Here is a 21241-nt window from a genome sequence, read left to right on the forward strand (position 1 = left end):
AGCAACACCAAATGCTCTGGCATGTTTATGAGCCTTTACACACCAAGTGACAGCAACCTCCCAGTCCCCTCAGCACTATTCTGCCTGGTCCCCAGCTTGAAGATATACAGGACCTCTTTATTAAAGGGCTGTAAGTTAGCCCCATGATAAAAAGGTGTAAAATGCAATTACCTTGCCTAAAGAAAATCAAGTTAAAGTTTCAAAACTTACAAAAGACTTGTCCTGACCAGTTCTCCACCTTGCTTAAAACATGTTTAAACTTCTAGTTGAGACATACTTACGTTAGATCTAAGAAAGAACTCCTGGAAATATAAGGATGTCAAAAAAAAAACAAAAAACCTAAATGACTGTCAAAAGAAGTTATGAACTCTCCTTTTCTGGAAGGATCTCAGGTGAAATAGCTCCCTAAAAGTACAGGCTGGAGTGAACAAATATTTATTTTTCCTTTCTTTTCTCTTCCTTTTTTTTTTTGGCTTTCTGCTTCTGTTTTTTTTTTTTTTTTTTTAACAGTAGCCCAAGGAAGTATTTTAGGGGCTATGATGGGTCAAATAAAAATTGGACAGTATGATAATTCACAAAATTTCAGTCTATTTGTCACCATTTAGCACCATAATTTTTATATTCAAGATATTCTCTCTCTTTCTCTCTCTCTCTCCAGAATTTTTCAAATTGTAGTCTGCAAGAGAATGAGATGGAGAACTTTTTTCTAAAAAAATGCAGATTCAACCCAAAACTCCTAAGTCAAACTCTGTCAGTGAAGTTAGAAAATCTATATTTTTAATAAGTTACCAAGGTGACGCAATGTATCAGCATTACTGTTCTAGAAAAAAAGTTTTGTATAACTCCTTGGACTCCAAGTCCTGTCCCTCTGGGGTCAGGAAATCAGCTCAAGAATTTGCTCCTCGCTTTCTCAGTTAACTCCCAAGAGCAGCTCTGGTCCCAGGCTTTGAGGCTCAACCCAAGTGCCGTGACAATGCCCGAGGAGCCAGCTCCTCCCTGCGGCTACAGCCCCGGGTCTCGCAGCCCCTCTCCTCTGCGTCAAAGCCGCTGGCTGACCAGTAACGTGGTCATGCCCGGATGATCCCACGTGGCAGTAGCAGGATGAACCCGCTGAGTTCTTCAAGTTCCCTTCTAGGTCTGTGAGTTACGCGGCTAAGTTTATATCCCCCTGAGGTCAGAGTTTCTCCCACTTCTTGTTATGAACTGATCTACTCACATGGTTACTCCCCTATCCATTTGAACTCTCGCCCCCAAAGGCAAATAGAAAGGAAAAATGAGGTACATGTAACGTGGCTATGTGTCTACCAGGGAAGTCAGGAAATTTTGAAGTTTCTCTTTTAAATACTTGAAAAGTACCTGCTGTGAGGCAATTCGGAAGCTTAAAAGAAGGACTATATAGGCCAGATTCTCTCTCTGTTGGTTACTTTCCCCTGCCAGGAAATAGGACTCCAGATATGCCAAAAGAACACCTTGAAATGGGACATTTTGCAAAGCTTTGGTGATAAATCATCTCATTCCATAGGTGAGCTGTGTACAGTTGAGTAGGGATGGAAGCAAACATAATCCGCCTGACTAATGCTTCACGGTAGTGAGAAGGCTGCTCTGGTAAGGGACACTTCCCATTTCTACCTTCATTATGCATTTTAAGCACAGAGAAGAGATGGGGATCTGCATAACTTTAACAACCTACATAGGTACGTATTTTCAACAATAAAGGGAAAAACCTCTTTTTTATTTTGCTAGTTAAGACATGGACTGACACTGCTGATCAAGAGCCTTTCTCACATGTTAAGCATAGAGAGGAAAAGACAGTTTAAATGTTTGTACAATGTTTTACCAACTTTCTGTATTCACAGTCTTTAATCTCCCAAGAAAACCCCAGCACACCTGTCTCACATAATAGCATCTCTCACCCAGCCAGCGGGTACATTTAGAGAAAGGAATCTGTCAGCACACTAATAACGGTCCTGACAAGGGAGGAAGGGAGTGCTACCAGCACCACAGGAAATACTATCTCCGGGAAATTAAAAGCGTACCATGGTGCACGTGGGGTATGTCTGTTCATGCCCTTGTTTCCCCCACTGTCAATACCTCCTTTCAATCCCAGGATTCTGTACTGTAAATGAAACAGAAAATTGCTTCAGTATTACACAGTCCCAGATGGACGTTAAGCCAACAGCACGGCGATATTAAACTCAGACTTAGAAAACTCTTGTTTTTACTTCTTTGAGCTGAAACGGAAATAGGGTATTCTCCACAAAAGATGTAATACTTAGGAGAAAAGTGCAAAAAAATAGCCATTTGCCTGATTTTCTGTGTGCATTTTGCTTTATTTTGTTTTGAGAGGGGAGATTTTTCTAGAAAAGAAAAGAAAGACTATGGAGTCTTACAATCTGTCTTCTACTTTATGTCAGTGACCCAGAAAGTTCAAGGGAATACAGAGAAGACTTGGTTGCTAGGAGGTCAGAAGCAAAGGGAACACTACAGAAATTTAAGCATGTTGCCCCTTTGATAGGAGACACACAGTATCAGTGACTAGAATTTATGCGCTGGAGACTGCTAACTGACCATCACAGTTAGTCTCTCCCTTCTTTCATTATAGGTAGGCACACAGCAGCTCAGCAGAAGACTTTTTTTTCACAGCCTCCTAGGCAGCTAGAGGTGACCATGTGCCTGAACTCTCACCACTGGAATAATGTGGAAAGTGATGGATTCCACTTCCTGGTCTGAGGTTGAAGGCATCAGATGTGCACTTCTCTGTGTTTTCCTGACCTTCCCACAGGGATTATCTGGAATACAAATGTGACCAGCATGGATCTTGCAGACAAGGATAACACACTAATGGAGGGAGAAACAACAAGATGGAAGGAATCTGTGACCCTAAATAGCTACATGGAGCAAAGATAACCTCAAGTAAGAGAAAAATTAATTTCTCTTCATGTCATGCTTTTGAGCCTCTTTATAACTGTAAGTTCGCTTTCACTGTAACTAATACACATTATAGCATTTTGAAATTAAAGTCTTAGAAGAGAACTAAAGAGTCCACAGATGACACATGTTTTCTCAGTTTAATATAAATGTTCCCAGATTTCTAGAGGTATTTTTTAAAGGCAATAGTATAATGACTATTTCCTGAGAGTTTACACAAAATAGATTCACAAATTAAAAGAAAGAATATGGCAATATTTTTCAAAAAATAACATTCTAAATTTATCAAAAGTGGAATGGTCCTTAAAAAATAATCAATAATCAAAACCGTGTTAACCACAAATGTGTGCAGCCACTATAGCCAGAGGTGAAAATGTATGTGCTGTTATGGGCTGAATTGTGTCCCTCAAAATTCATGTGTTGAAGCCCTAACTCCCAGTACCTCCACATGTGTCTGAGTTGGGAGGTGCAGGTTTTTCAAGGAGGTAATTAAGGTGAAATGAGGTCAGCAGGGTGGGCCTAAGCTGATATGATTAGTTATTTGTATCAGAAGAGATCAGGACGCAGACACATATGGAGAGAAGACCATGTTAAAACACAGAAGACAACCATGTGCAAGCAAAGGAGAGAAGCTTCAGGAGAGAACAATGCCGCCAGCACCTTTATCTTGGATTTCCAACCTCAGAACTGTGAGACCATAATTTCTGTTGTTTAAGCCACCCAGGCTTGTGTTACTTCATTATGACCACTCTAAAAGACTAATACAGGTACGTCAGTGTCAAACACTTTTCTTCTGAGCCAGAACCAAGGAGAAACTCTTTGGGTTCCTTCTAAAACAAAACAAAAGAAACAAGTTCTAAATGATTTCTAGTAATTCAAATCTTTGGGTTTTTTCTGATTAAGAGAGGACTTGCCATGCTTGGTTAACCTTTCAAAACAATTCTATACCCTTCCAAAATAAGTTTAGATCCATGCTTCACACTAGGTTAAAAACTAAACTCCAGATAGGTTCAAGACTTAAATGTAAAAATACACCCATCCTTGGGGGAAAGAATAGGTAAAATGAGGTGGAGATGTACATGAAAATATTAAGTATACAATTAACTAAAACAACTAACTGTACACAGAGCAACACAAATAGATCTAGAACACACATTGTTACTTACAGCACTACTCCACTTTTTAAAAATGCATACCTACAGAAACCATGACATATTTTCCAAAGAATATGCAAATTAAATATGTTGTGGTGATTGCCTCCTGGAAGAGAGGAATGAGTAGGAAAATGGAATTAAGGGAAAAGTTGAACTAGAATTAGGGTCTTCCATGTACCAATGAGCGATACTAAAAACCAAAGAGTAAAATTAATTCATTTCTGCACTGAGATTTAAACACACACACACACACACACACACACACACACACACACACACACACCCCTAAATCCCCAAGTTCTTCCTGAGTTCCTGTCAGCACGTTATTCTCACAAACCATATTTGCAATGACACTGGAGTAAAACCCTGCAATCTTATTAAACATTTTTGGTTACACTCTCTCAATAGTTCACAACCAGGATCAGTTTTGTCCCTCTCTCCCCCCTCAAGGACTTTTGGCATTTGGCAATGTCTGGAAACATTTTTAATTGTCACCACTTGGGGACAGGGTGCTACCAGCATCGAGTGGGAGGAGGGGGTGGGGGATGCTGCTGTACACACTATAATGAACAGGACAGCTTCCGCAACAAAGAAGCATCCCTTCCAAAACATGAGCAGTGCTGAGACTGAGAGCCCGTGCATGACCTCACTAATTATCCATTCACTTCTTTGGTCTTCAGGAGGCTGGCCTTCCAAATGCAAGACCAAGATGCTCCTTTCTTCTTTCCCATCTTCCTCCTCCACTTAATCTCCTTCCATCCTCCTCGTCCACTCTTCTTTCATTTCTGCTCAAACACAATCTACTCTTTTATGATGCCGTCTCCCTCTAGGAGTCATTAATCTACTCAATATCACACTGATACTAACTGCTCAAAGACTGTGAATGGATAAATGATAGTAAGCCTTTAATAATTTAAGAAAAATCATTGATGAAATGCCTTTCACTTCTTTCCCTTTTATCTCTTAAGAGATGCTTCTCCACACACATGTCTATTAAAATAGGAACGGTGTCCAATTTAAGATTCACTGAGGGCTTCTACCAAACCTTCATGAATCTGGTGAAGGAGCTAACAAGTAAGTGTCTCAGGAGGGCAGCAGTTTAAAAAAAAAAAAAAAAACTGAGCCAGAGGGGGTCAGAAGTAGACTTTGGGATGGCAGCCACAGAGGGACAAGTTTGGACCAAGGTGGAGCTGGGGCGGGGACTGAGCTTCAGCAATAGGCTTGAGACTAGGGTCCTTCATTGAAACAAGAGGGAATGAAAGAGAAGAGACAGTGACTCTTTCTATTTACCTGAACTTCAAAATTCTCTGAGCAACAGAACGGGCCTAATGTGTACCAGGTGGGATTTAAATGTAAATGAAAGCAAAAATTTTCAAATACTAGAGACTGCTAAACTTTGAGGTTGAATGATATGGATGTCCTGCTCTACTGGACTTTGTTATTTTTTTTTAAGGGATTTGATATATAGTATTATAGTCCAATTTAGGCTAAGGAGAAGATTAAGTTTCTTAAGAGCTGTAATTTGTGTTTTCGTGTTATTTTTCCTGAAGTTTTAGCAATAGCCATTTGATATCTTGCCCTTGGCCACTCACACCAACTGAGTGCCTTTGAGGTTAAATTATCATAAATTATTTCCAAAGATTGTTGTCATTGTTGTTGCTAATGATAGTGGTGCTTTTTGATTTTTTAAGAAATGAAAGAAAAAGTTTGAAAAGTATATGAGAATGTTCAGATCTCAGAGCAGTCTTTTTTCTTCTCCAGGTTTTTAAAAAAAAAAAAAAAAGTCTGATTTTTGGTATCATCTGAACTTGAATTAGTTTAAATTTTTTTTTTTTTGAATTTAAAAGAGAAGAAAGGTAGGACACATTGGGCACAGTTGCTCCTTATTCTAAGATATGTCCCCACTCCAGAAATTGAGTCACCCTGCATCATCCTTCAGCAGCCACACTCCTGTCTCTTTAACAAACTGGAAATGAGAAGGGGGCGGGCCTCCGGAGTGGCGAAGGTTCTGATTGGTCGAGCTAGGCAGGAAGTGGGCAGTGAAAGCGTCGCTTCTGTTGTCCGGAGGCTGCGGGGTGAGTGGCCCGAGGCTGCGCAGGGCTTCGGGGCGCTGGACAGACAGTTGCTTCAGCTCACAAGAGTGCCAAAGTGGGGTACAAAACGGGTCCCCTTCATCGCGGTGGGTTCGGGGCCCTGGCAGCCTTTTCGCGGAGGTGCCACGCCCTAGCGGCTGGGCCGCGGTGGGCCCGGGGTCCACTCGGACCACCAGGACCGCGCAGTGGCCCAGGAGCTGGAAAGAAGGTGTCTCCTGGGCGCTGGCCGCCGCCCTCGCAGCTCAGCCGAGGGCCCTATCTCAACATAGATTCTCTTTTTCCCCTTTTCTGCAGGCTCGTTTCTGGCGTCATGGCTCAAAGGGCCTTTCCGAATCCTTATGCCGATTATAACAAATCCCTTGCCGAAGGCTACTTTGATTCTACAGGGAGGGTGAGTTTGGGATTTATCTGCCTGCATCCCTGCCTTAAACGCCCAAGTGTTTGGAAAGGAGCTCATTTTGACTAAAAGAAAGGCATTATCAGCCCTTTTTTAAAAATATAGAATTTCAGTATAAACGTATGAAATCTATTTAAAATATGTAAAATATACAATTTGAGCTCTAACATGTTGAACTTCTTTCTATAAGGAGACATTGTTAATATTATTAATATTAATAATTGAAATAACTTCCTTGATAATTAAATTATAAAAGTTGGCAGCTATGCAAATTCTGGGTAATTTTGCTTTTTTGACCATTTTTGGTTTGTATTTTAAAGAAAGGTGAGAAATTTTGGTGATATTTCACATGCACCGTGTTACTGTTTTATGACTGAACAGGAGTACAGGCAGGGTAAGGCAAAAAGTAAACCAAAATGTGGTAAAGACGTCTTTATACTGAAAGTGCTAAGAGAAATTTGGCACATAGGCCTGAAATTTTTTTGCACCATTTCCACTCTTCCCAAGACATCCCCACAGCTGGCAATAAATAAGTAAATAACTGGTAAATTAAACTGGTTAGCACCTCACAAGTCACCGTGTGAAAGAGAACCTGGACATGAGATACCAGAGGACTGTGTTTTCTTGTGGCTCAGTTGTTAAGAGGGAATACAGTTCTTGTTAAGAATACCTGGTTGAGAAATCTTAGGAGTTAGGTTGGAAGAGTGATCTCTTTACATATACACACTTTTTTTTTTACCAGTTCATTTCTTCTAAGCTCATCAGTCATGCAAAAAAGCATTTTCACATGTGGTTCTTAAATCTTCAAGATTTCATATCTGCCAAGTTAACTTTCAGTGATTCTGTTGGTTCTTTCCCTAAAACACTTGTCATTATAGGTGAACTTGGGTGAGTAATGCAGGAAGGAGGAATGAAAGAGATGGAGAAGAGCTGGAGGATCGAAGGGTGCCAAGATGTATACGGAGCTAGAATCAATGTGGTTCTTTTAAGATCAGAATTGAACTGCACAAACAAAGCTTCTGAGAATTACCTTGAAGTCAGATGGCTTCCTTTTGGCCATTTGGACCTGCGTTCTGCCCAGCTCTGCAGATCCTGAAGCTGAAGCACTTGTCTTGTCTTGTTGGAGGAAGACATGCTGCTTCATGCTTACTTAGCAAAGAGAACACTTGAGGATGGATCCTAATGTCAGAAGCTGTCAATAAAATGTCGCTCACTATTTAGGCTGTTTATAAAGTAAATGCTTTTTTACAAATTTAACTCTGTTTTCTAAGGGAGAAAAAAAGATATCCATAAATTTGAACTCTGGCCCCAAAATTATAGTGGGATTTATTGACTAGCACATGTTTTTTGGAACCATCCCAGAAAGAAATTGACCTACAAGTTCTAAAATTGTTTAATGTTGAACACCAAGGATCAGACCCTGGAGATCTGTCCTCCTTAACTTGTTAACACAAAGATTTCTATACAGAACTGCTCTGTTTTCTGGTATCAGAGAAAAGGGCTTTTAGAGTCTTCAAATTATTGCCAGGTTTGAGTAATTTCGTGGTCTGCCACAAGCAATCAGTGTTCTTAGGCAGCTCCCCTTTATTAAATGCAATTATGTGACACATAGAAAGTAACTTCCATTCTTGAGGCTGAGGCATTTGCATTATTCTTGGTTGCTTACAGTAAGTCCAGGCAAGATGATAAATTATCCATGATATATGAACAGGATATGTCATGTTGTCATGTAGAGGCACTCTTCTATCTAGTTGAGATTTATAGACCTTTTATATTAATACTGAAGTATATTTTATCTTACTAAATGTATATTTAAGGCTTGTTGAAATCTTAACCTCTTGGCAGAAATTGTTAAATAATGGGAGTGTGTCCATCAAACACTGTGGTTTCTTCTTTGGAGTGTGGATTAAGGGATCATGGTGATGCCTCAGAATAAATAAGCCAGATGTGACTGACTGTCTGTTTTGCCTATCAGAGATACTCTTCAGAGCATCAGTAAAACTTAATATCTTTTGTTATTATCAGTAATTCTGATACTGCCTTTCTTACTTTTGTCAATGTTAAGATGCCTTTTTTTAAAAAATGACATTATAATGCACACAGGGAGTCGTCAGGTTTGTTTTTACAATCCTCATTTGGTGAAATAAGATGTTTGTACCCCTGTCATGTTTCCTGCCATTGTTTCAGCATTTTACTGCTTTGTGAAATCCAAGTCTGGGAATCACAGCAGATTCCTAAAATTATTGAGGGATACATTATGGTGACCTTTAAAGACACTTCATGATTCAGGGTATACAGAACTTTCAAAATATTTTTCAGTTACCTTTGGGACAAATAACAATTATTGGATAGACTTCACCATTTGCCCCGCATCCGGGCCTTCATGCAGATGTCACAAACCCCACACCCCAGCCTTAGTGTGTTTTCAATCCATATCCAAATCATTACTTTTTATAGACCATTGGACTGCTTAAAATAGTAAAAATGTCAACATTCACATCCCTGAGTACAAAAGGCATGAGACACACAATCTCGTTCGATCCTCAGTACACCTTTTGAAATTGGTGGGGCAGGTATTATCCTGACTTCACAGGAAGTCATAAAGAAGTTAAGGGGTGAGCATGATCACTCAGCTAATAGCAGACAAGGATGTAGCCAGTCTCATTCATGAAGCGATATTTACTTTTTTGAAGCCTGCTGGGTGCTGTACTGGGCGTGGGTTTTTGATGCTAGGTCTCTTTCCACTCTGCTTCAGCCTCCTGAGATCGGTGAATTTATTCTGCATTTCTTATGCTACTTCTACAATTTTTTTAAATGATTATCTATTTTTTCTAAAGGGATTTTGATAAATGTTCATCTTCATTTTTTAAATAACAGAAACAATTCATGTGTTTCTTTAGAAAATTAACATTGCTGCTATCTGAATACTAAAAATCCAGTGGCTTGAAAACAGCAAACATTTTCTGATTTCTGTTTGGTTTAATAAAATGACTTTTATTATAATAAAAATATTGGTTTAAATAATAGATGATTCCTGTCAGGTGGAAATTACTGTGATCCAGTTTATCACTGGCAGTCTGATAAATATTTAAGTTACAGCAAAATTATTTAAGTTACAGCAAAATTAAATATTTAAGTTACAGCAAAATTATTTCCTCACATGAGTAAGAAAACAGAGTAGTACTTTTAAGTTTAGTTAATTTGTTCTTGCTGTTAAAAGTAAAATAATTATCCAGTCTCTAAGGCAAAAAAACAAATGTAGCTTAAGTAGAAATGAAAGACCCTCCTATTATTTATTGAAATATACTCATTTTACGCTATTGCATCAGTTACATGTATGACTGAAACACCAGAAAGCACTCCACTATTTTTGATAGCCTGTGGTCTGTGACACCAAGTGGCCCTTATTTTTTGATACTTGTTTTCCCTCTAATACCTACAGCTAACTCCAGAGTTCTCACAACGCTTGAACAATAAGATTCGAGAGCTTCTTCAGCAAATGGAGAGAGGCCTGAAGTCAGCAGACCCTCGGGACAGCACCGTTTACACTGGCTGGACAGGTATGGAGTGCTGCCTGTGAGCTGGCACAAGCATGGTGAGAGAGAGCCTAGGCATTACCTTCCAGAGCTGTGTGACTGAATGGTGCACCCTTAAACGATTCTGGGGAGAACACAGTGCCCTCAGCCTAACCTGGGTGTCTCCTGGATCTTTAGCAGTGCTTAGAATTTAGGGCAGGGTAAACATATTCATGGAATTCATGCCTGACACAGATTTGGATGGCTGCCATACTTGGAAGAAAAATTTATGTTCAACATTACATGGTTCATTCGGAGATGGGATTCAGTGGGAAGAGTTCCATAATACAGTGCATGAAACAGGAGAATTTACCTATGGAAATAAAACATGTCCAGAATTATCTTTTTTTTTTTTTTTCTTTAGGTATTAGTGATCCATACAGGGACCCAGGGTCAAGTATAGATTCTGTGAACTAAACCTTCCATTTGGTCATTGCTGGTTGGTTGACATTCACTGTTTCGCCAGTCATTAAGAGGTCAAGAAAGTTTGCGAGGAAATAGTACGTGGCTGTCAAAAAGGTGAGGGGGAACCACAGAGGGAAAGTTGAAGAACTGCAGCTAGCTTACTAATGCAGAGACACAGAAAGACAGCTTTCTAATCTTGAAGAGAGCACAGCTTAGAGACTCCGTGTTTCTCAGTTACTCTCAAAAAGTAGACAAGGAGGAGCAGGTCTTCAGCATAAGAAATTTGGATTTCATTTTAAGGCAGTGGTGCTTATCATAAAAAATGCAGGTTCCTGGACCTCACAGCCGAGATTCTGCTTCAGCAGGTCTTGAACAGGGCCCAGAAATCTGCAGTTTGCAAGCCTCAGTGGTCCTGATACAGACAGTCAGCTTTAAAGTGTACTTTGAGAGCTTTCCTATGAGAGAAATTTACTAATAGCAGTCTCTTAGCAACCTCTTTTAGTAATGGCAAGTGATTCAGTCTTTTCTGATGGAAATTCTTTAAACCCTGCAGCTGTGTCATATTGGCAAATGAGGCACTTATTACCATAAATCCCTCTGGTCTCTCTCATACTTATCCCGGAATGAAGGGTTATGAATAATCAATTTTTCAGCCAATAATTGAGAGTTAAAAAATTATTACTGTACATTAATGTTCAAAGACAAGAATTTAGTACTTTAATAATAGAATATATTGAATGAATTTTGGCTCTTAAAGGAATGAAGATCATCAGTTTGTAGTTTCATGATCATTTGACTGTTAAAGGACAGAAGTAAAACACATTTCTTGTTAATGTTACCAGGATTGACATTTGAGTGACAGGAGTCAGAGTGTGTGTGTGTGTGTGTGTGTGTCCCAATAACTAATGAGTGACAGGAGTCAGAGTGTGTGTGTGTGTGTGTGTGTGTGTCCCAATAACTAATGTTATATTCCAGACACTGATGTAACTGCTTTGTATTAAATAACCCATCTAAACCTCAGAATAACTCCATGGCATGGATATCATTCAGACCCCCATTTCGTAGATGAGAAAACTGAAGCAAAGCAAAGCTGAGTACCTTGTTCACGGTAACACAGCTAGTAAATGACAAAGATAGGATTCAACCAGCAAGCTTGGCTTGGAGTGCAAGTGTGAGTGTATGAGTGCATCATGTGTCTTTTACTTCTCCTACATCTGGGATCACTCCATATATTTTATAAGTGAAGAAGATCTACACGTAAGCTGTAAGTTGGAGTAATTTGAGCAATGCCAACATGATGCCACTCATGCTGTACAAACTTTTTAGACATGGCTAATGACTAGTCAGTGTTAAGTGTTTTAGAAAAAAAATCACAATAAACCCTGCTAAAACATGACAGGAATTTGGAAAGGTAGAAGAAAACATGGCTTCTTAGATAGGCAGGAGTAATTGCTATTAAAATGTCTACTAAATAACATTATTTGGGATTGGACATAGAGTAAACCCTCTAAAAATTTATGGGCATTTGCAGCTAGAAAGTGAAATCTCCAGCGCTGTTCTGCAAAAGTTGTTTTTCCCCTTCCTAATCCTGAATTAATTTATTCAGCATGGTTTCAGGATGAAAAATTAACTGGGCCAAAACAAAAGCTTTTCCTCCTAATTGTTCATATTTGAAAAGGCTTGTGGAGGATCTTCTTGAGTAAAATAATCGCCTATCGTCTGAAAGCAATTAGTAGCTCTTGCAACTGTTAATAAGCGATATTTGAAATGAACAGCCTCAGTTCTTTTCACTGAAATCCTCCTTTATAAAATTTAGTACACTGAAGTATAGTGCATCATGATTTTGATGTATGACACATGCCAGCAATAAACATTGAGTTGTTCTTTTTGGCCTTAATCCTTTCCCGGTAGATTTACAAGAGCTCATTAAGTATCTGTTCCCAGCTTGGGAGGCAAGGGAAGCCATTTGGTCCTTTAGATGCTCCATCAAGAACTGTTCCATGTGCCTGTGCACATAGCAGCAGGCAGTGCAGGAAAACAGCAGGCATGGAAGCCCCTTAAGATCAAATCTGAAGGCCCGCTGCTGAGTGGTGGTGGGTAGTGTCCAGGGGTCTGTGGGGACTCACCAGAGAGCATAATGCAACCTGCCATTGGGCTGCTGTGGGTTTTATTCCAGGTAGATCATAGGTTCTAGGGGAGAGAGGATTTTAAAGTACCTTATAAAATGGAAAACATGAAACACTGGTGAGGAATTGTTACTATAAAGGATTAAATGAGCAGATGAAGTATTCTCGTGTTAGAAATAAGCATTTACTAGGAAAGATTGGTTCCCTTGCAGATAACATAGTAGAAAAGTTAAGTAAACCCAAGGGATGGCTGATCTCACTAGTGTCTTCAAGAGAGAATGAGGAAATGTGCTAGCCTTCATTTAATTTTATTTTTTTCCACTCTTAACTATGATGATTCCTAAGGGAAATGATGATCAGCTCATGCTTAAAAAAAAAAAAAAAATACACAGAGGACTCTAGGGGATTTAGTTCCAAAAGACATGACCCAATCTTATATAACCAACTCAGAAAGTTAATGAGGCCAAGATTGGCCTGTATCTCCTCTTTTCAAGTATTAGATAACATTTTAAATAAGAGGGTATGCAGCATAATCCCTGGAGTAATATTAACTCACACTCCAAATGCAGGTTATTAAAGTGTTTAAAGATGCTGTTCGTCTGATCTGCCAAATGTATAGCTTCTGAGCTGCAGCTTTAGTATGTGGGTCTTAGTTTCTGCTGATACCAGACTTATTTAAAAGGAATCACTCTGGTCTGATGTCTTTTTTTTTGCAATTTGATCTCCTTATAAGTAGCTCTTAATCAGAGCCAGCATTTCAATGTCTAATTTGAGCCGTGACCAAGTGCCCTTCACCTTCATGAGAAGCACCTGTGCCTTCCAGCCAGTGTTGTTAGGACAAACGGAAGGGATCAACAGCATGGATCTACACCGGGTTTATTAGAGCCCTTCGCAGTGACTGCTAGACAGATGGATGTGCCAAGAATGTCGCCTGCTTTCTTTGTACCTGTAGGTTATCTTAAATTGCTGAGACACAGGCTTGAAGCAGCTCTAGGGTTTAGATGCCACCAGTGTGCTTGGGTGAAGCACAGAGAATGGGATGAGACTGTTGATAGGTAGATCAGAAGAAATGGCCAGAGGTAAAGAAAGAAGGCATATCTAGGCACTTGATTTTTACAGACAGTACCGAGGAGACCGGGACCACATTTTGTTATTTTCATTCCATTAACTTCAGTAGTTACACAACGCCAGCTCCATAGTTGATGCTTGATAAATATTCGATGAATGAACAAACGAATGAGTGGACAGAGAGCGGCCTGCCATTGCCACTGCAGCTGCCACCTAGCAAACTAAATGTCACAAATAAAGCCAGGTGGAATCGGGAAAGGGCAGGGATCTAACTCATGTCATGTCTATTAGGATGTGAAAGAGTCAGTTAGTCACAAGTCTTTCCCTTCAGCCTCAGATGCAGTTGAGAAATGAACTTAGAAATGAGGCCGGTCTCATAATATCTGCTTTATGCTTGGTAAAGCTGGATAAAGAGCATATGTTTAGACCTGGACATGAAATAGGCTTCCTCCCTTTTGCCCCCAGTTTGAACTTACTTCCCCAGACTCAGAGAGCACCTAGACAGCCCAAGGTATGGATTACCACATAAGAAACAGGATTGAGAGGAAGAGAGAGCCTGAGGACAAGAAGACTTTCAGAAAGCTTGAGAGGCCAGATGCACGTGTGTCGGGAGCACTTGGCCAGCTGTCCCCAGCCAGAGGAGCCAGTGAGGGCGGAGAAAGGCAGGGAATGGAAAAAGGAAGAGGAGAGTATGGCTCCCTCTGTACTCTCTGGCATCAGAGATGAGACATGAGAAGTGACTCATTCAGCACACACAGAGATTCACAGTCTAATGGAGTTGGGCATTTATTGAGTGAGTACTATGTGCTGGGAATGATTATATTGATCAGCATGATTCACACGCAGTAACTGGAGTAGCTACTGTCATTTCCATTTTATAGATAAAGACTCAGGCACAGAGAGATTTAGTAAGTAGGGTAAGATAACACAGCTGGGAAGCGGCAGAGCCAGGCTTCAATCCCAGGCAGTGATTCCTGAACCCACGCTCTTAACGACGACTGTGCTGAGGGATTTATCACCTGTTATGGTAGTCTGAATAAAAGACTGGGAGCACTTCCTAATTTGATGGTTACACAAAGCAGTACACTGCAGGGCAACTGAGGGAAGGAGGGAGGAAATTATGATGTCTCCTTTTTAAAATTTTAATCTCTTTTCCTCTTGTGCTCTGGAAATAAAGGAGAAAAGAAGATACATCTTCAGAGGGCTCATTTGCCCTCTATTTACTTTTCCACTTCTTTGTGTGGGGCAGTATTATTAAATCAAGAGTGTAGAGTGGCAACTGGTTTCGTCCCCAGATTACCTGTATGAAAAGTACTGGAGTTGGAAAGCCAGCACCATGCCCGGCTTTAATCTGAAGACTGTATGGATGTACTAGTCAGGGCAGTGTTTACTCCAGGGTTTGTGGAGAGCGCTACAAATAGTAACTGCAGTGACTGGAAAACAGGAATCCTACCCTTAAGACACTGTCATCTTGTTGAAGAAATGGAAATTCACACACTCAAACACACACAAAATTGAGGCACAGTTACAAAACATTGCATTACAAAGTACCAACCTACTTAGAAAGCAGGTGATCATACTGTATGGGGTTAATCAGAGAAAATTTTCGTTTCTTATATTTTCATTAATCTGAAAGGGGAAAAAATGACGAGCTTTTAAAGTTTCAACTAGGAAACAGTTTATTTGAAATTTAGGTTGGAACAACCCATACCCCTTCCTTTAGGAAGTTCTTGTCTACACATCACTGTTGAGACCCATTCTTGGGCCTTAGCTGAGCACCTCCAGTGACTCCAGCAGTATCTGTAACCTGAACATGATTTTTCCCACCAGAGTACATGAAGAGTCTTCAAAAGCACCTGGCCTGCAAGGAAATAACTTGCAGAGCTGAAGTGGCAAAGGTTTTTACATCAGTGTAGGCTGTTTGTAAAATAAATGAATAATGTTAAGAAGCAACCTCTAAAATGCAGAATTACAGAGAAGTGTTTTGAGAGCTGCATACATCTGTGGAGATTTTTATCATCTCCATAGATATTTGAGATGCACCAGGGTCTTGATTGGTCAAGATGAATAGGACTAATGATCCCTCAGAAATTCAAAGGCTTAGTATTAATTACTACTCAGCAGCTGGCTATATTTATAGTACTACTGAGGATAAGTAGCTGAGTAAGGAAACTGCATATTTAAAGTGTCCCTAAACAATTTACCCTCCCTCCCTAGAGTACTAGCTACAGAAGGAAACCAAATAGAAAAAATCTAGTTCAGAGCTTTCATACTGAGAGCCAGGATGGGTTCCTGTTACAGCAAAGTTTTATTTGGTCCTCATAGTCTATTTTTTGTCTTTCAAGTAAATTAGTTGTCAACATTTCAAAACCAAGTGACTCCTAGGATGAGACATGAGGCAGTGCCAGACATCCGGAACTTCTTATAAAGAATGACACTGTCCCTAGTGTTCAGAGCAGCACTGTCCTTAGACCTTTCTGCAGTGATGGAAATGCTACTTTGCCATCCATTACAGCAGCCACTAGCCACATCAGGGATGTGAAATGTGGCTAATGTGACTGAGTCTGTCACATTGGCCACTGCGGTTCTGAGCAACCAAACAGGTTCCAGGAGTTATAAGATGGAAGCAGTAGGTATCTGGGCTTCTGCTGGCCTCTCAGATCACAGAAGCTGATAAGTAGGTTCTGTTTATTTCTTAGAGGGCATTTATCCAACCTCTCTTCCCTGAACTCCAGATTCACACACCCTGCTGCATGCTTGACATCTCTGCTTGGATGACTAATAAATACCCCAAACCCAACCTGTCCGAGGTTTGGCTCCCTCTTTCTGCCGTCTCCCTGCCAGGCCCCATTTTAGACACTTCCAGGGCTCACCCTATCTGGTGTCCCCCTCCTGGGCTCCTGGGAGGTTACACCTCTTGATGTCATTGTAGCTAGGTGAGGCCACCTGTTCTGGTGCAGTGGCCACAGGTGGAAGCCAAAGCATGCAGCTGCAGGTGTGTGCCCGCGGTACTCTTCCACGGGGCTCGTGTCTAGATCTGCTTCCCTAATAAAGGCCCACATGTTCAGTCCCATCGTGGAGGTCCTGGACTAACACCTGTAGCCAAATTTATCTTTGAAAAACGCTGTTTTTGAATGCTGCTACTCTATATAAACTAGCAGATTGGCATCAAATCTAAATTTCTGTGTCTGGCTTTTAATAATCTGAACCCCCAAGGAGGTCCAGCCTTACTAACCAGGTCATCCCCTGGTCTTCTTGTGCACGTGGATTTGCTCAGCTGATTCCACATGCTGGGAGTGCTGTCTGCATTTGCTCCATTTTAGCCTTCCCACATGTGAAGCCTCCCTTTCAGTCCATGCCCCACCCATACCTACTTCTCCTTGAGGTGGTTTTTTTTCCCCCAGGATGGAGGGGATACTCTGCCCATCTCTCTCTGTTCCTTCTCCAAGTCAGCTTCCAAGGCTGTGAATAACTAAAAAACTAACATGCTATTTCTGAAATTAGTGACTTCCCATGCATGATTCTAAATGATACTTTATTGATTGTTTTTGACTGAAGTTACTTAAATTTGCCTGGATTTGCATGTAAAATAAAGGTGGTATCCCCAAAACAACTTTCCCATACCCTTTGGGAAATGAAGACCATCCAGAGTAGGAATAATCTCCTTTTCCTGAAGGACGGTACTCATTACTTAACAGAATTAGGACATTATCGAAATATTATTGATCACCGTTAATGACTTGAGTATTAATGGGAAAATAATGGCTTAGATTTTGCTGTACTCATTTCTCAGCATCTCTCTCTTCATGTGGGTTATTTTCTCTTTTATAATATGTCAATATGTTTAAGTCATATATATGAGCAAATCTAACAAGATAGTAAAATTCAGACCAAAAAGCATTGGTTTCCATAGCTAGCGACAGTAGTTATCATGGAGTGGACTAGCTAAAAAAGAAGAAGATTTAACTTAAATTTTGTACCAACAAAAATGTCAGAATTCATCCAGAGTCATAAAAGGTGGGGGAGGGATTTTTTTTAAATTATTCTAAAATCTAAAACAGTTTGGAGTATATTCTTACAATTAATTGCAATCAAATTTTAAGTCTCAATTCAGTCTTCTCTGGTCTGGAGGAAAAAGTGAAAGGGTAGAGGAAGAAAGTAAATCTCTATTATTCTACTTTTTGTTTAATAAACAATAAAGGAGGAAATTTTATCTGCTATTCAAATTTAAGTCCAAGGATATTCTTGATTAAGTAGCATATTCTGTGATTAAAGAAAACATTAAAAAGTGTAAACTCCATACATCATCCTATATTGAGACTCATAAGCATATTTGATGGCTTTTATTCTAGAAGCCAGTAAGAAACATTCTTTGTCATTATATTAAATGTCTTTTAGAGACTGGAATCATATTTGGGGATGAGTTTACGAATGGGTACAACTGTAATCGTCCCTCCAAAATCTGGCCATCCCCTAGAGGTGTCGGCGGGTCTCAGAGGATCGCCCATCTAGCAATTGAAGGTAGACGTCTGCGAGTCATCTAGACATCTCCCCCTCAGACGTTCCTTACCACTTTCTGTTGATTTTTGCCTTCCAGACAGTTATCTTTACAGTTCAGTCTTACTCCATCTCTACTGCAACCACTGTCTCTCACTTGTATTCCTGAAATATCCTCCCTAACTGCTCCCCCTGCATCCACTGTTCCATACTCTTTAACAAACCTTACAGTGCAATTACAGTGAATTTTTAAAATAAGAAATTTAATTATGCTATTCCCGTGTGTTAAAATGGTGCTTTTCAAATAAAACTTAAAATCCTGAACTGGTTTACAAGACCCTATGTGGTCTCCAACTACTTTGGGGGAAGGGGCTGGGATCCCCAGGAATTGGACCATCACCCACTTTTTGACCTTTTATGATCAGTCTTGAAACTGTCATGGCATCTGTGGGAGTACCATTTAGCAGCTATTGTGTTTCAGTGAATGTACTTCTACCTACCTCTCCAGCTTTGAAGAGAGCTGTATTCTTTAGGACTAAGCTTACTAGCATGTGGGAATACACCTGAAATAACAGTGGCTTTAACACAACAGAACTTCTCTCTTGTGTCAGTAGACAGTCAGGGACTGGTGTGGCGGCAGCTTCAGAGTCCTTTGGGTTTTAAGTTTCTTTGATCTTGATGCTTTACCATCCTCATCACAGAGCTGCCACTTCATGGTCTAAAATGGCTGCTCAAGCTACACCATCACATCTGCATTCCAGCCAGGAGGAAAGAAATTGCAGGTCCCCCGCCTTTCAGGAACATTTTCTGAAGCTACCCTCATTATCCCCACTATGTCTCACTGGTCAGAACTTACCCATGCACATGGCCATACCCAGCTGTAAAGAAGACTGTTCTGGGCAGCATGTACCTAGCTAAAACCCAGGGTGTTATTGTTGAGAGAAAAGGGAGATAAATTTGAGAGGACTGCTTAGCAGTCTGTTATAAGAGCTAAGTTCTTATCTTCGAGAATGGAATGTGAATCAAAACTGTCTGATACAGAAAAATCAACAGAAAGCACCTAACATACTAGAAATGTGGAGGCAGATACTAAGGAAATGGCTAAAATTATTGAAAGTGGTTGCTTCTGGGAGGCAGGAATAGAGTAGGGCAAGAAACGGCAAAACTCTATTAAGCCTTGCAGTACTGTTTGACTTTTTTCAATGAAGAACAAATTTATTTTGATAAAAATTACATGTGAAAAGAGTAAGCATGGACTGAGGCAGGGCTGTGAGTAGGTATGAGGGCTGGATGAGTTTTCCCTGCAGAGCCCTTGCGGTTGTGTCTTTATTTCCCACCTTGCCAGTTACCTCTCAATCTTCAGTATTTATGCAAAGTTGATGTTATAAGCATGAATATTGTCAAAGGTTAGAAGATTGTAAGAATCAGGTTCAAGACAGTGGGTTATAGGCAATTCCCCCCATTTTTTCCATTATCAAACTAGGCCACCTGATGTATAAAATATTGATGAGGCATTAAATGTCTTTGACTTACTGCATTTTGTCTTATTTTCCTGACCTAGACTGATTCATAGTAAGCTTGTCCAGGAACATTTTTCTAATTGGCAATAGCACTCCTCACTTGAAACCCTTTTCACCGTTGGCTGTCTTGCAGCAGGGAGGAAGGTAGGCACTGTAAACTGCAAACAGCAGAAGGTTTGCTTAATCAAAATACGCAGACATAGAGGGCCAGAATTGAAGGATGAGAGAAATAGAACTGAGGTCATGGGGAGCCAATTCTCCGGTGATCGAAAAGAAAAAAAAAAAAACTTTTCATATAAATGAAATATTGTGAGACTTTGAGAAATGACTGTGTTTTTCATGAGAAATGCATCAGACCTTACAATTGCACACCTTAATGGGTTTTGTTTAGTAACTATTTAGGCCAAGAGAAATTCTTGATAATGAGAGACAAAGGTCTGAAAAGGAAGACAATCATTGGGTTTGTATTTAATCACTTTTTATTTTCTCTGGTCTCAGTCATGTCATTATCTGGCTTCAGTGCCTACATAACTTAATTAGGAAAGTTCTGGCAGCGATGGGAACAGGAGGGCAAAGTGAAAGGGTAACAATTTAAACGGGTTGCCTGCAGATGCCTGCTGTGGATGGAGATGAAGCCTATTAAGGACCTAATTCTAGAAGAAGCTCTTGACATTGATCATTTGTGAAAAGGAGAACTTTTTTTTTCCTTACCCACATACATGGTTTTGTACACTTATGTCTACAAACCTTAAGCACTGGTACATCTGATCAGCAGCTTGTGGAATTACTAACACCAAGCCACTTTGAAAGAGCAGACAAGGTTATTAACTTTGGCAGGAAATGAAAATTTGGCCTCAATATACATGTGAAATTGAATTGTCTGTAGCACAAAGCTTTGGAGATTACCCATGCAAAATGAGAAAAGTATCTAAATTTAAAATTGTCCTCAGTACAGTGAAAAGTAATTTTGCAAACTGCGTTTTTACTGCATTGAAATCCATGAAGAGATTGGCTCTATTAATTTAGATTTAAACAGAGACTCTGTATCTTCTAAAAATGGTAAATGAGATGGAAAATGTACTTTAAGGGGAGAAATGAGTTTCTGGAAATGCTGCAGGCAGGCAGGCTCCCTACCCCACATCTTTGAGTCTGCCCTGAGACCAGTCGGCTTCAGAGGAAAGGATCCGTCTACTGTGACAGGCATTTGGAACGAAGACGTGCAGACAAGGCCTCAATTACATATAGCCAGCTTTAAGAGCAGGATAAGAAGCAAGTCAAGTAAGGCTCAAAGCAGAAGTTTTTGGCAGCTTCTACAGCACAGTTCCTAAAGTGGCTGGGTCCTCGACAGTGAGAAAAAAAAAAAAAAATTAAAGAGGAATTGAGTTCATTTTCTCAGATCTCAGATAACTTAGTACTTTTCTTATAATCCCTGCCTGGAACAATACTGGGTAGGGGACTTGGTTACTCTGTCTTGTCAT

At 40.1% G+C, this 21241-nt stretch overlaps 1 protein-coding gene across 4 annotated transcripts in view; it reads left to right on the top strand.

Annotated features, from left to right (window-relative positions):
* The first annotated feature begins 6100 nt into the window (after positions 1–6100).
* The window catches only part of LANCL1 (LanC like glutathione S-transferase 1), a 30597-nt gene continuing 15456 nt past the window's right edge, over positions 6101–21241 (top strand). The window contains exons 1-3 of one of the 4 annotated variants that reach the window (XM_010960064.3): positions 6101–6157; positions 6470–6566; positions 10015–10132. In XM_010960064.3, the coding sequence (XP_010958366.1) occupies positions 6486–6566; positions 10015–10132 (199 nt within the window). In that variant the 5' untranslated portion in view covers positions 6101–6157; positions 6470–6485. The other 3 variants (XM_010960063.3, XM_045520474.2, XM_045520473.2) reach the window with 3 other exon arrangements.

This window comes from Camelus bactrianus, chromosome 5, assembly GCF_048773025.1.
Source record: "Camelus bactrianus isolate YW-2024 breed Bactrian camel chromosome 5, ASM4877302v1, whole genome shotgun sequence".
In the NCBI taxonomy this organism is placed as follows: Eukaryota; Metazoa; Chordata; class Mammalia; order Artiodactyla; family Camelidae; genus Camelus; species Camelus bactrianus.